This window comes from Rutilus rutilus, assembly GCF_951802725.1.
Source record: "Rutilus rutilus genome assembly, chromosome: 14".
Taxonomy (NCBI): Eukaryota; Metazoa; Chordata; class Actinopteri; order Cypriniformes; family Leuciscidae; genus Rutilus; species Rutilus rutilus.
The window spans coordinates 4334212-4348972 of record NC_140219.1 but is presented as its reverse complement, the minus strand read 5'-3'; the positions used below and the strand labels follow the sequence as shown (position 1 = coordinate 4348972).

Sequence of the window (14761 nt, the reverse complement as noted above, 5' to 3'; positions counted from 1 at the left end):
CCAGAGAGCAGCAGTCTCAGCCACAGTGACATCAGATGAGAGAGGAGCAAAGGATCATGGGAATGTAAACATCCTCAGAGACACCAGTTACAGAAGACAGCGCCCCCTACCTTACACACACTGATGCACACTGTTGACCTACATAACTGAACCACACACACATGATGGGAAGGACTGTATGCTCTGAAAATATTTTGTTTGTGTAAAATTGTTTGTTAAAAGCATGTGGCTTGATTTTAATCCACTTGATATGGTGAATGATTTCAGGGTTGTGCTGTGTGTGTGTGTGTGTGTGTGTGTGTGTGTGTGTGTGTGTGTGTGTGTGTGTGTGTGTAGACAGATGGTTTCAATCACATCCTCTCTGGACAACATGGGGTTAAAGATTTATGGATCTAATTTCCCTGCCCCCCATAAACACACAGGCAAGCACGCACACACACACACACACACACACACTTCCCCCAATAAACACACACACAGCATCCTTCATAAACGGGCACACACACACACAGACACAGACACACACACACACACACACACACACACACACACACACACACACAAACACCCCTAGTCTCACTGTAATCCCCAGAAAATCTGCAGCCAGATGGTTATGCGTCTGACCTGACAACCTAGATCTCTCTCTCTCTTACACACACACACACACACACACACACACACACACACACACACACACACACACAGAGAGCTGTTTGCAGTGCACACACACCACCGTGAGGTGTGTTATAGGAACAGCACATCTGATCTGCTGAGATTTTCTCCCTGCTGCATATTACATATTAAATATATATATTATATTAATACTTATAATATCACTGGAAAATAGAAAAATTAAGAGTTATATTTTAGAACAGACACAATAAGTGTTTCCCTCCAGTATTGTGTCAGTCTAAAGACCATGGTTTCATGAAACATTTCTATTATTAATTGTTTTATAATTTAATTTTTTTTAAACATATTTAAAATTAATACATTTTATTTAATATAAAAAATAAATAAAAACTAATCTGATGAATACGTGGTGACCAATTACAGCATCAATGATCATACACTAAAATCTTGATATTTTAACAGTTCAGTTCTGTGTCATAAACTCATGCATCATTCATGCCCAGTAAGTGGGGTATTTTGGTAGGAACTCTTCTTTACCACGGTCAGTTTTTGTAAAGGACACACAATGTAACCCTGTTTGTTAGTGAAGCGCTTCAGTGCCCCTCATGACACGTTCTGGATGAATCTGTATGAATATCTGCCATTAAACACTCTAATGTGAAGAGGCACATGAGCATCATCACAGTACTGACCATCACATCTGTCTGACATCTGTCTGCACACACAGAGAATCTATCACACAACACTGACACCTACTGACCGTCCACAGGAACTGCGGAGACTAATGTGGGAAACGCTTTTTATTTATCTAATTCTCAGGGTTTGACTGCTAAACTAAAGATAACATGTGTGTGTTTGAGAATGTGGGAATGTCGAGGCCAAACATTTCAAATGTTCAACCCTGAGAGTTCAATGAACCCTCTGTGTGTGTGTGTGTGTGTGTGTGTGTGTGTGTGTGTGTGTGTGTGTGTGTGTGTGTGTGTGTGTGTATGAGAGAGAGAGAGAGAGAGAGAGAGAGAGAGAGAGAGAGAGAGAGAGAGAGAGAGAGAGAGAGAGAGAGAGAGAGAGAGAGAGATAGGAAACAAACAGATGACATGCATGCAGATCTCTGTAGTCTTCTGGAAAGAACATACGTGTGTGTGTGTGTGTGTGTTATATGTGTGTTCTTTCAACCGACTTTCAAATCAGCCACCTGTATGCAAATCAAACCTCATAAATTACCAGTTATCGTGGTACCTAAAGCTGAAATATATATATATAAACTATATTAAAAACTTCAACTAAAAAGAGAAATGTTGCCTTGGCATCTCACTCAAATTAAATAAGTTAAATAACTAAAGTTACTAAAGCTAAACTGAAATAAAAATAAATTAAAGGTGAACAAAAATATGAAGAAAAAAGAATAAATAAGTAATAGAAATTATATTTTATAATTATATAATTCATAAATAAAAAACTTGATAAATAACTACATTGGTTAACATGAACTAACAATAAACAATACTTCTACAGCATTTATTAATCTTAATTTTTAGTCAACATTTATAAGAACTATCAAAAGTTATCCATTATGATTAGATAATGACTTAACATGAACAATGAAAAACAGAATTAATATCAACAAAGATTAATAAAATATGTAAATATATTGATCAAATTTAGTTGACGTTAGCTAATGAATTAACTAATATTAACAAATGAGACCTTATTAACATCTTTTTGTGTCAACCTCCCTCAAAAGCACACACATAGGTCTGCAGTAATAAGTGGCCCCAAAAGTTTTAAACTACAGCCAGACGAGAAAAGTAGGTCAGAGAGAGAGAGAGAGAGAGAGAGAGAGAGATCATTTATGGTAGATGTAGTATTCCATTGTCCATGTCCATTTCACACACACACACACACACTGAATCTTTACCATCATTGATGTTGAGTATCTGTCCAGCGTTCATTCTCTTCTGTTTCTCCTCTTTCTCTTTTTCCGCTTTCTCTTTTGCCAGTTTGGCTCTGCGAATCTTCTCCTCTGCTTCTTTCCGTTTCTGGTTCTCTTTCACCGCTTGCTGTAAAAAAGCACATGCATGCAGTGAGGTGACGAGTTGAACTCAAGATCTCGGATTCAGATCTTCTTCTGTTTGTTCAGCTGAAGGAGAATGTAAAGTTAGAAAGCGTTATGATGAACAGATGAAATCACAGCACAGATAAGATCATAAAGTGTGTGTGTGTGTTTGACATGGAGTCTCTGCTCCCTTTATGACAGAGAGAATGCAAGTATGTCTAGACAAAATCTGTTTTAATATACTAAACAGACTGATGACTGAACCATATGCTGCACACACACACACACACACATGCGCACACACTCGCACCCATGAATGCAAACACTCACACGCACACACACACACTAACACCCATGTTTAGGGGCTAGCACTGATTCTACACAGAAATATAAATACACTACGGTTTAAAAGTTTGGAGTGATTTAAACTCATATTTTACAATAAATTAATACTCTTATTCAGGAAGGATGGATTCAATTGATCAAAAGTGAGAGTAAAGACATCTATCATGTTACAAAAGTTAAAATCGTGCAATTGTGAGTTATAAAATCAGAATTTAGAGTTATTCAGCTTCTTTTTTCTTTCTTTTTTTGACCATTTACTGCATGTTGTTATTCAGAAGTGCCCACACAATCACAGAAAACAGTGATTGTGAATAAAGGTGAATAAAGTCAGAACTGTGAGATACAAACACACAAGTGTAAGAATTTTGGGAACAAAAGCTTCCATATTTATTCCAAGGTAAATACTGGCCAGTTTTCTGTGCACTGCCGGTGGTGATCTCACCTGGAACATGGTCCTGAAGTTGTTGAGGTCACCGAATAACTCCTCTGGACTCATCTTTTTAGGGTCGAACACAAAGAACTTGCCCAGATCCTCGTACTGCTTCTCCATGTTCTCGTGCATCAGCTGCATCTTCTCAAACTGCTCACGAGCCGACGATACAAAACTGTACAGGACTCCGTTAAGAAAAACACTCAATATCACTTACACAGGGATCAGCTTTTATATTTATATTTATAAATCATTATTAAAAACGCATGAAATTAGTTGTTTTTCTCCCCAAATAGAGAGCAAGTACTAAAACAAACATCCTCCCAAACTTCCGTAATGGATGACCTTCACAGGACGGCACACTTCAACTAGAACCCAAACAGGATGTGACATCACAATGGATCATTGACACCGTATTTATATAACATTATTTTTTGCAGAAATGACAGTGGAAGCCAAAGTGACACTTCCGGTCAGGGGGAATAAAGGATATGGTCATTTTCTCCACAAATTTGTCCTTGTCGCTCTGCGGAGGGGGGAACGTCTCAATGTCTTTCTCCAGGTTTGTAATCTGCTTTCCCATCTGATCTATATTCTTCAGGAGCGTCTCTGCCGACACTAAGAGAGAGAGAGAATTTGTTTTATAAAAAACATACCTCGTTTGACCGTTTTTGAAAGAAGACTCTTCTGCTCACCAAGGCTGCATTATTTGATCAAAACACAGTAAAAACAGTAATATTATGAAATATTATAACAATTCAAAAGAACTGTTTTCTATGTGAATATATTGTAAAGTGTAATTTATTCCTGTGATCAAAGCCGAATTTTCAGCATCATTTCTCCAGTTTTCGGTGTCACATGATCCTTCAGAAATCATTCTAATATGCTGATTTATTATCAATGTTGGAAAAAGTTATGCTGCTTCATATTTTTGAGGAAACTGAAAAAGAGTCTTTTGTAACATGACAAATGTCAACTGTCACTTTTGATAAAAGTATTAATTTCTTTAAAAAAAAAAAAAAAAACGTTTTTGAATGGTAGTGTATATAGAATAAGGAAAGCATCATCAGTGACGTGAAGACGGGACTGAGACTGACCTCTGCTGGCTTTCTCCACGTGGATGAGTTCGTCTGGGAAGGTCATGACCTCAGGGTACTGCTCCTGACATGTTTCCGCCAGGAAGTGCAGGAGAGTCTGTTTCTGATCTGCTGATTTAGTGTCTCTCAACTAAACACACACATACACACATTTATTTACTTTGTGGGGACTAACACATCAGGCACTTTCTACAAAAAAGGTACAAAATGTGTTCTCACTAGCAATCACACGCATTAATTTCCAATGTTTGTGCAATAAAAGGCATGGGCAACACAAATCCATCCCATAGGGAGAATCATTACATATGTTGGTAACAATTTAAGGTCCCATTTGTTAACATTAGTTAAAGCTCTATTTTTTTTTAAAGTCTTAATTTTGTTTTTGAGCTCTACTAGAATAAGTTTTCATGCTTGATTGTTCAAAAAGCACATTTTTTTCCTCATATTCTCCATTGTTGCAGCTCGTCTCTTCCCAGTCTGTCAGTAACGCTCTGTTTAGTTCCTGTCTCTATGAAGCCCCTCCTTCTGAAAAGCACAGTGTGCTCTGATTGGTCGGCTGGATCAGTGTGTTGTGCTTGGTTGAGCGCTTCGAGTGTGTTTGGGAAATGTCCCTCCCCTTACCATAACCACCAGTTTAACACACTACTAACTAACTCAACCAGGCCCCGCCCCTTTATTCTGCGCATGAATTATTTAAATGAGGAATATTGTGACGTGTTCGTTCCCGGAAGAAAACTCAAGACGACAATCATGGGCGGCGCTAGGGAGGGGCTAGCAGGTGCTTCAGCACCCCCAAGAAAGTCCAAAGCACCCCCAAAAATAATTTCTGGAAGCAATTATATTCAGGCTGTATTCTATGGAAGCCCTGAACCGCATTTTGAAACAAAAAAAAGAAGAAAACTTATCTTGTTATTTCGAGATATTAAGTCGTTATTTCAACATAATATCTCGTTATTTCGACATAATAACTCGATATTTTGACATAATAAGGGGACATTCTAATCTGCATTAAGCCACATTAAGCGTTCTTATAATGGTTTTCTATGGGAGGAAAATGCTTAACGTGTAATTAAACGTTGCGTTCATATTCTGGGCTCATCTGATTTTTTGTACATAGCATAGCCTACTTTGTTATGATTTTAGTATCATAATGATTAATAAATGCACGCACAATTATCCGTGAACTTGATTTGAACAAATGCCTTTCAACTTGTGTGTGCAAAATTCAGAAGTAAATGAATGTGCAGCAATTTGTACAAATAGAGAGTCTGTAGGCCTACTATACTGTTGTAGCCATTAAAAAAGCACATTTAGTTTCATATTTGTTAAAATATTATGTTATTTTTTTCCATCTATGTTGATTATGAAAAGTGAACAGCACGAGTAAGATAGGATGTGCAATATGAGACATGGAGTGGGTCAGATATGATTTTGACCACTTCATTAAGTTTTGTTTTGTAGAAAGCCTTTCTTTAAAGTAGGGCTGCACGATTTGGGGAAAATGTCATATTGCGATAATAGAGGTCAATATTGCGATTGCGATATGCGATATATTAATCAAATGGTTTCATGAGTCAACTTGCTTGGTTCTCAAGGAAAATAAATGCACACACAGATTAGTGAAGAAAAAAGTTCTTTAGTCAAGAGCAGTGAGTGTTTTTCTCTGTTCCCTATGTTCTTTGATTAACTTTAGCGACAGATATAATTAGTGGCTACTGTGTACTGTCCCTTTAAGACCAGCCGCTGCTGTCAGAGACGCGGATCTCACACGCGCCTCGTTCTCTCACGAGTCACAACTCTTCACGTTCATCATAAGACTACTCTTATGTTATGAAGATACTCGACAAAAAGACATTTTTTGTACACACATAATTGTGTGTGTTATTGTTCGTTCAAGCTCGAAAGAGAACTGTATTCTGGCATGCTGTTTTGTGCGCACGCACGATATTAGCGCGAGTTTTTCTGTGTGTCACAGTCAGGACATTCACAGGCAGCGCATTCATTTTGGCCACACTGTCTGTACGATACTGGCGCGCGTCTATCTATCGGTCGTGTGTGTGTGTGTGTGTGTGTGTCAGGAGGACATTCACTGACAGCGCGTTCTTTTTTGTCTTATCGCGCATGAATGGTTTAAAAGCATTTGCATGAATTAGAGCGGGATCATGTAATACTAGCCAAAGGATGGCAAAAATTAACGGATGCTGCGTTAATTGCGTTAACAGCGTTAATTTGTTTATTTAATATAAAATCGCAGCATTTTACGTCATATAATCATATAATCATAATTGCGATTGCGATATGATTAATCGTGCAGCACTACTTTAAAGTGAATTTCGTTTTGTATAAATTGTATCTTAATTTTAATACATTTTTCATCAACCAATTGCCTGGATTGAATAAATAAGAAGCAAATATAATCATGGAGGCGCCCGCATTGCACGTTAACTGGAGCGCATCTCATCCTAACTTAACCGAAACTCATATGCTTCACAGACATGAGAAATACATCAAATACACAAAGCTTGAAATGTCTTTAAACGAAATAATTCAAAACGAAAAGAAATAGGCTACTCTCCGATTATGTAATCCATTATGTGCATTTCTCTCTATAGGCGCGTTCACTACGAATATGGCGATCGTCAACTTCATCTTTGCAGCCGACACTGACACAGAAAACACTAGTTTATTAATAAAAATCAATGCACTCATCACCGGATTTACAAATGCACATCTTGCTTGTTGCACACACATATGTCGAAATAACGAGATATTATGTTGAAATAACATTATTATTAATAATAAATCTTTTAGAATTTGATTGAATGCTGAATGTTGCGCTTGTTCAATTTAATAAAATTAAAACTTTAATTGTGATCATTAAAATAATTGAATATTAAATATTTAGTGGCCAAGTTTTGCTCATTTATTAATAGTATCTCTCTCTCTCTCTCTCTCTCTCTCTCTCTCTCTCTCTCTATATATATATATATATATATATATATATGCATGCTATAATTGCGCAGCTCCCCCTGTCAATGATCTAGCACCCCCTCAGCACATGCGTTAAAAATTATCTGGCACCGCCCCTGCAACAATGGAGGCGGTTCAGAGGTCACTTTTCTGCCGGAACTAGACCCGCATACGGCCGTTACCGGAAACCAGTGATTATAGTTTATAAAGTTATAAAAAATATATATTTTTCTAACAAAAACGCATCGCTTCGCTTCAGGAGGCCTTTATTAACCCACTGGAGTCGTATGGATTACTTTTATGATGAATGAATGTGCTTTTTGGGCTTCAAAAAATAAGGTACCATTCACTCCAATTATGAAGCTTAGAAGAGCCAGGATATTTTTTTTATATAACTCCTATTGTATTCGTCTGAAAGAAGAAAGTCATATACACCTAGGATGGCTTGAGGATGAGTAAATTATGGAATAATTTTCATTTTTGGGTGAACTATTCCTATAACTAACATTAACAAAGATTAATAAATACTGTAACAAATGATTGTGCTCATTGTTAGTTTATGCATTAACTAATGTTAACTATTGGGATGTTTTTATTGTAAAGTGTTTCCAATATGCTAGATGAGCTAGTTGCTAAACGCATCAAATGCACACAAAATGTAGTGTTCATCGCATAGCAGATCAGGACATCACCTTGCACAGGTAACTGATGCTGAATCCGTAAGCTTTGGCGTTGCGCGATCCTGCGTTCATGAAGTTTCCCAGCAGCAGCGTGATCTCCAGCAGTTTGGCGAATCCCTCGCTCTTCCGAAGCTCCTCACAGGCGGCCGTCACCGCCACCACTTCAGGCTTCACGTTATTCACCTGCTCCTCGAACTGCAGCTTGAAGAGGATGGCGCTCAGACGGGGCTTCAGACGCTTCACTGAACTGATCTGGAGACAGACACACACATGCTCTCTCTGTCTCTGTGTGATTGTGTTTGAGAGAAGTCAGTACTGTGTGCGTTTCTCACCACAACTCCGAACTGTTCCGACTCAGCCAGCTCCTCGTACTCGTCTTTCAGCTCTGTCAATGTGTTGAGCTGTTCCTGCTCCGGCAGCAGCTTCAGCAAACTCTGAAACACACACAGTAGCTGTTTACCACTAGAAAACCACTCAGGAAAAGTGGTTCACCAGTTTCACCGGTTTTGTCCATTTTGGTTCGCCTACCAAAACTTTACACACACAGATTGGAAGGTTTCATTGGAGACATGCTGACTTTATTTCACAGAATCGCGAGATGTAAAGTCAGAATTGCATGATATAAAGTCGCAATTGTGAGATATAAACTCTCAATTGTGAGTAATAAAGTCCAATTCTAAGGAAAAAAAAGACTTTATATCTCACAATTCTGACTTTATAACACGCAACTGGGAGAAATAAAGTCAGAATTGCATGATATAAAGTCAGATTTGCAAGATTTAAACATGCAATTCTTAGAAAAAAAAACGTGTTTTTTTTACATCTCACAGTTCTGACTTTAAAAGTTCAAAAGTGAACTCGCAATTGTGAGAAAAAAGTCAGAATTGTGAGATAAAAGTCGCAATTACCTTTTTTTTTTTTTTTTTCATTGGCAGAAACAAGCTTCAATACATTTATGAGATGAAACAGAGTATTAAAAAAAGTGGGACTTGATTAATATCATGATGATAGACGAGTGACTCGGTATGAAGGTGGCAATAAAAAAAATAAAAGGGACTGATGTCATCAAAAAGGAAAGTTGCTTCAGAAGCAGTCATTACATTTTGATAAAAGATTTTAAAGTTTTTTTTTTTTTTTTTTTTAAATAACATGCAGTGATGGTTCATTCACAATAAGACCCAAAATAGCTATTTTGATTTCATGTGGACTTGAATCCTGCTGCATTTTAAAGATTAAGGATCCCAGGACTGTAAACTTGAAGGTCTTGCTTTAAACAACAGCAAGCCAACAATAAATGTTTATCCAAGCTCAATATTCGTCATATTTTCTGTTGACCAAATTTATTGTGATCTCGTTAGTTTTCTAGTGATAATGGCTTCATTTTTCTGTGTACTCGTAAACAAACAAATAATAATAAAAAAGCACAAGCTTTTAGGACTTCAGGAGACATGAAGCAAAAAGACATGCATTATTTTATGCTGGTCAAAGTATGTTATCAGTGGTTATTACATGGCTCTGTGGAATACTTGATTCTGATTGGTCAACTGAGCCATCCAGCGCTATGTATCCCCCAATAACAACCGATAAAAACTGATAACACAGGCTCATCCAGGTAAGTCGGTGCTTTACGTTTCCTAGGAACGTTTTTTCCTCGTGGAAGATTTGCGTTTGGTGAGCTAATAAAATATTCTGAGTACAGTTATCACAGACTCGCTCTCTTGTTTCATACAAACGCAGTTGCTGCCCTTATGCAATGATTGTTTGGTACACTGTAATGGATTATAAAATAACAGGAAAGATTTTAAAACCGTTTAATCTCAAATCAGTATCTCTTATCCCCATAATTATTAAATAAGTGGTGAAATACAGTGTAATAAGTGCTTTGACTGTACCGTACAGAGGTCAAGTTTGACTTTCGCAGTGGCACTTACAGGACAAGCATAGATTATGCATTTATTTATATATGGAGAGAAAGTTGAACAAAGACTGTGCATCACTTTTCATCATGAACGTTTGTCCAATAAAGCGCGATGACGATCAATGACGAACGGCCTTCAGATTTTTCTGTTACTGCTAAAAAAAATGCAGTAAATGACAGAAAAGTTTTGGTTAACACGACCTCTGGTACCGCATCCCTTACATTTTCCCTGCTTGCTATAGCAACTTATTTCTTTGTGGAAGCTTTGACCTTTAAATATTTAAACTCAAGTCTATATTTCGTGCCTAATTATTTACTTATGTGGCAAGTAGCTGTGTAATAAGCGGGGTCCCGGGGCCCTTCGCGTCAGGGTCCTTATCATCCTGACCGGGTTTAAAACCGTCTGGATGTACATTATCAGATGTTAGATGTTATCAGCTCACTTCCTCAAGTTAGGCCGGATTGCTTTCACAATCATTTTGACCGGTCCAGAAGCACGTGAACTGAACCCTGTTTTCATGTAGTGTGGTTCACTGACGCGCAACAGAGTTCAGAAATGAACTGAACTTTCATGTCAAACAGACATCAAAGATCCACTCAATCAATACGAGCGCTTTCACACACACTCTTTCATACCTGCACCATGTTTTCAGAGAGAACTTTCTCGTTGACCTCCAGGATGACATTCTTCATCTCTTCATAAGGCATTCTGTTTGAACCCAAGAATATAGCTGCAACACACACACACACACACACAGTTCTGAGCAAACAACACTATAAATGACTGTGTTAAGCTAGTGAGATATTTCTCGTCTGAATGAACGTTCGTGCTCGGGCTGCTACTCACAGAGATTCTGGGATGTTTTGGAGTCGAGCACCTTCAGCTCCTTCACCTTCTTCTTCTGAGCGTTTTTCTTCTCTTCAGATCCCTCTTGATCTTTCTTAACTAGAAATGCACAAAAGAGAGGGTGGTTAATTACTCGTTGTGTTTAAGAAAGTGGCCTCAGATTCTGAAAATGATGTTTCTGTAGGGCTGGACACAGTATTTGACATGTGCATTTTAAGGTGTTTGGAGACCCCCCCCCCTCTCTCATCTCCATCTCCATCTTCTTTTCTGTCTCTTTATCTTGATCTGTATATCTTCCCTTCCCAAAGCTGAGCTTTGATTGATTGATACAGATACATACAAACTGATTATTTCTATCAGTCGCTTAACTTCTATCTTAAAACAGCTGTTTTGCCTCTCATCTCACACTGTATGCCCGTTTACTCAAGCGTGAAGCGCGTCACGCTGGAATTCGCGCTCGGCTCGCGCTTCTGTGAACATAAAGCCCTAAAGCCACACTGTGATTTGATTGGTCATCTGGTCACTCGGTGAAGCAGCTCAGATGAAAAGGTCGGTTATCGTTGCGATGTGCGAATCACTGCCGCCTACTCCACATTAATGTTATTACCTTCATTATATAGCCTACACAGAAAAATTACCGAGGTCCGGGGACCTCAGTGGACCCCTGCATTATAGTATTTATTACTTTTTATTTAAAGTTTTCATTTTAATTTGAGTAATTATCAAATTATTTATTTTTTATACTTAATGTAAACTTAATTATGTCAGTAAGTTGCCAAGGCAGCATTTTTTTTATTTTAAGTTTTTCATTAAGTTTTAATCATTTTAGTTTTAGTACTAAATGAAAGCTTATTTCACTTAGTTTGCCAAGGTTTTTCATTTAATATTTATATTTCATTTTCCCCTGCTCTATTTAAAGAGCAGAAAACAAGTTTTAATAGTTTTGGTTGACAAAAATAACTCAGGACCATTTTAGTGAACTGCAAAAAAATAAACATTTATATTGAATAAAAAAAAAGATCATGTGCACGTTATTTGTCCTGGATGTTATGGTTATAAAATTAGTTCATAGATCAAATTTCCACAAAAAAAAAAATAAAAATAAAAATAATAATAATAATAAGAGACTCAACTTCAAAAATCTAAGGAAATATCTAATCCAAAAAAGAAAGAGAACTCTGTGCGCACGCACACACACACACACACCATCAGTGTATTGGAATCTCTGATCTAAAGAGAGACTGTGAGGGGAGCAGGAGGAGGTCAGAGGTCAGGGTAGAGAGTCAAATGCTCAACAGCTTCAATGAAACGTGAAGACTAAAGTTCACACTGCTGACGAGTCTCCAGAGAAGGACCACAGACACACACAGCGTCAAATGACCGTCAGCTCGTGTGTGTGTGTGTGATAATCTCCTTCGTTCATAGTGCAAGAAACACAATCAAGATCAGATAAACATCTTCATCTCTATCTGCAGTCTGGCCTGTTATTCTCTTCTGTCCATGTCTGTCCTTTATTCTCTCTCAATACTTTCTCTCCTCCATTTTCAGCCTCCATTCAAACTTTTTTTCTCTCTCTGAAATACCTAATTTCAGAGCAGTACATTTGTCTCTGGCATCAGTGTGTGTGTGTGTGTGTGTGTGTATTGAGTTACAGCAGCATATGGAAACGCTCAAGAGAGTGAAACAGCTCTGGATTACATTACACACACACACACAAGTTTTATGTGTTTTACAGGGACTTTCCATAAACACAATGATTTTTATACTGTACAAACTGCATGTTTTTGAACCCTACCCATCACAGAAAACTTTCTGCATTTTTACATTTTCAAAAAGCATCACTTACTATGATTTATAAGCTGTTTTCCTCATGTGGACCAAAATTTGTCCCCACAAGGACAAGGATTTCTGGTATTGCACATTTCATAACATTTTCATACTCGTTCATGTATTTTTATCTTTTCTTCTTGTAAATGTCCTGCCTGTTAATTCAACTTATTCTAATTATGTTGAATTCACTCAATATATTCATTTGAATTCTTAAATGACTCCTTCCAGATATATATTTTTAGAGTACATTAACTAATAAACAAATATGTTTAAATAAATAAACAAATATTTTTTATATACCTAAGAATTAAAATAGGCTACTTGCAACTTCTTGCATTTGTTAAAAAAAATAAAAATAAAAAATAGAAAGAGGGTGAAGGCTAGATAGCGAGATCATTTCACGAATCCGCCAACATCATAATGCGATTATGAAATGTCTGTCAGTGGGTCAGTGAGTGTGTGTGTGTGTGTGTGTGTGTTTGATTATGTGCTCAGCCAGTGAACACACAGCCTCTGTATTTCACTGCCTGTGATTCATAAAATGGGATCTGTATTCAAAATGGCTGCTGGTCTCTCTCTCTCATACACACACACACACACCCCCAGATGAGATTCCAAAACTCATTTATGAGCCAATGGCGCCTCTGCAGGTCACAATGAAAACTGCAGCATGACAACAGCACATCTGTGTTACATTAACACTACATTTACAAGTATGTGTGTGTGGGTGTGTGTGCTTGCTCAGTCAGGAACTATGAAACACAGGCTCTTTAATGTTATTGTTTCTGGATTGTGTTGTAAACGTCCTGCTGTCTTTTGTATTTGTGTATTGCCTGAGGTCTATTCATCCATTCGGGCTTTTATCTTCCTCTCATGGCATCCAGCCTCAGTACACAGCTGCTTCATACAAAATAGCTCACACACACACACACACACACACACACACACACACACACACACACACACACACACACACACACACACACACACACACACACACACACACACACACACACACACACACACCACGAAATGAGGACATATCACTGACATGCCATTATATATATATATATATCCAAAAGATGAAACTGTTCCTAAAGGGAGGTTTGGTCACATTTAGCTCTCTTCTGATGACAGTAACTATAAACACCCTAAACTATTCACACACACAGCAGAAAGTTTGTGGTTATTTCTGTGTCCAGCTGTCTTTCCACTTCTGTCCGTCTCTTTGTCTGTCTTACATTAAAATGATTGTTTTTCTGTGTTTAACAGTCAAGCAAGAGCCACAGACATCATGTCTGCTGTTTCTGGAACTCCTGATCTCAGTTTAAACACACACACACACACACACACATTCTTCTTTTCCCATACAAGGCAAGAGTTTATGCGATGGAGTTCCCAGTGAGAGACAGACACACACACTCGTCCAGCATGTTAAAGTGTAAGCAAGTGAACTCCACCTCATCAGCAAACCAACCACAAGCTCAATACAATTCAATCACACAAAGAGGAACTTTGTTCTTTCATCTCTCTCTCTTTCATTCCAGATTATTTTTAGTCTAAAGTGTATTGCTGACAGCCTCCTTTGTTCTGTAGAAGTTTATGGTGGAGCGCTGGCGCCTCTAGTGGCAGCACACACACACTGCAGACTAATCTTACACTAAACTTATTGCAAAACACCAAACTTTACCTCATTCCCCTTTCAGGGAGTTTTTGGTTTCGAAACATGGAGAAAAGTTTATACTAAACGTTATACTAAAACTTAACATTTATAACAGTCTAGTGAACAGACACGCCACGGTCTTAATGTCCACTGAGTGTGACTTTCTGAGGAATCAATTAGTCATTTCTTATATTTTACTGAGGCTTTTGTTATAAATACAATCTCTCTTTTGTGGATTTACTTTCCTGCCGCAGCTTGAGGGAATCTGTTACTTTTGAATTTGAAACTTTGTTCT

At 37.8% G+C, this 14761-nt stretch overlaps 1 protein-coding gene across 2 annotated transcripts in view; it reads right to left on the bottom strand.

Annotated features, from left to right (window-relative positions):
• The window catches only part of diaph1 (diaphanous related formin 1), a 113024-nt gene that overhangs the window by 8388 nt on the left and 89875 nt on the right, over positions 1–14761 (bottom strand). For both annotated transcript variants that reach the window (XM_084430594.1, XM_084430595.1), the window contains 8 exons: positions 10974–11072; positions 10763–10857; positions 8541–8642; positions 8221–8460; positions 4559–4688; positions 3956–4079; positions 3474–3639; positions 2549–2690 (listed from right to left, as the gene is read on the bottom strand). In XM_084430594.1, coding sequence (XP_084286720.1) covers positions 2549–2690; positions 3474–3639; positions 3956–4079; positions 4559–4688; positions 8221–8460; positions 8541–8642; positions 10763–10857; positions 10974–11072 — 1098 coding nt within the window. The remainder of the gene's footprint in view (positions 1–2548; positions 2691–3473; positions 3640–3955; positions 4080–4558; positions 4689–8220; positions 8461–8540; positions 8643–10762; positions 10858–10973; positions 11073–14761) is intronic.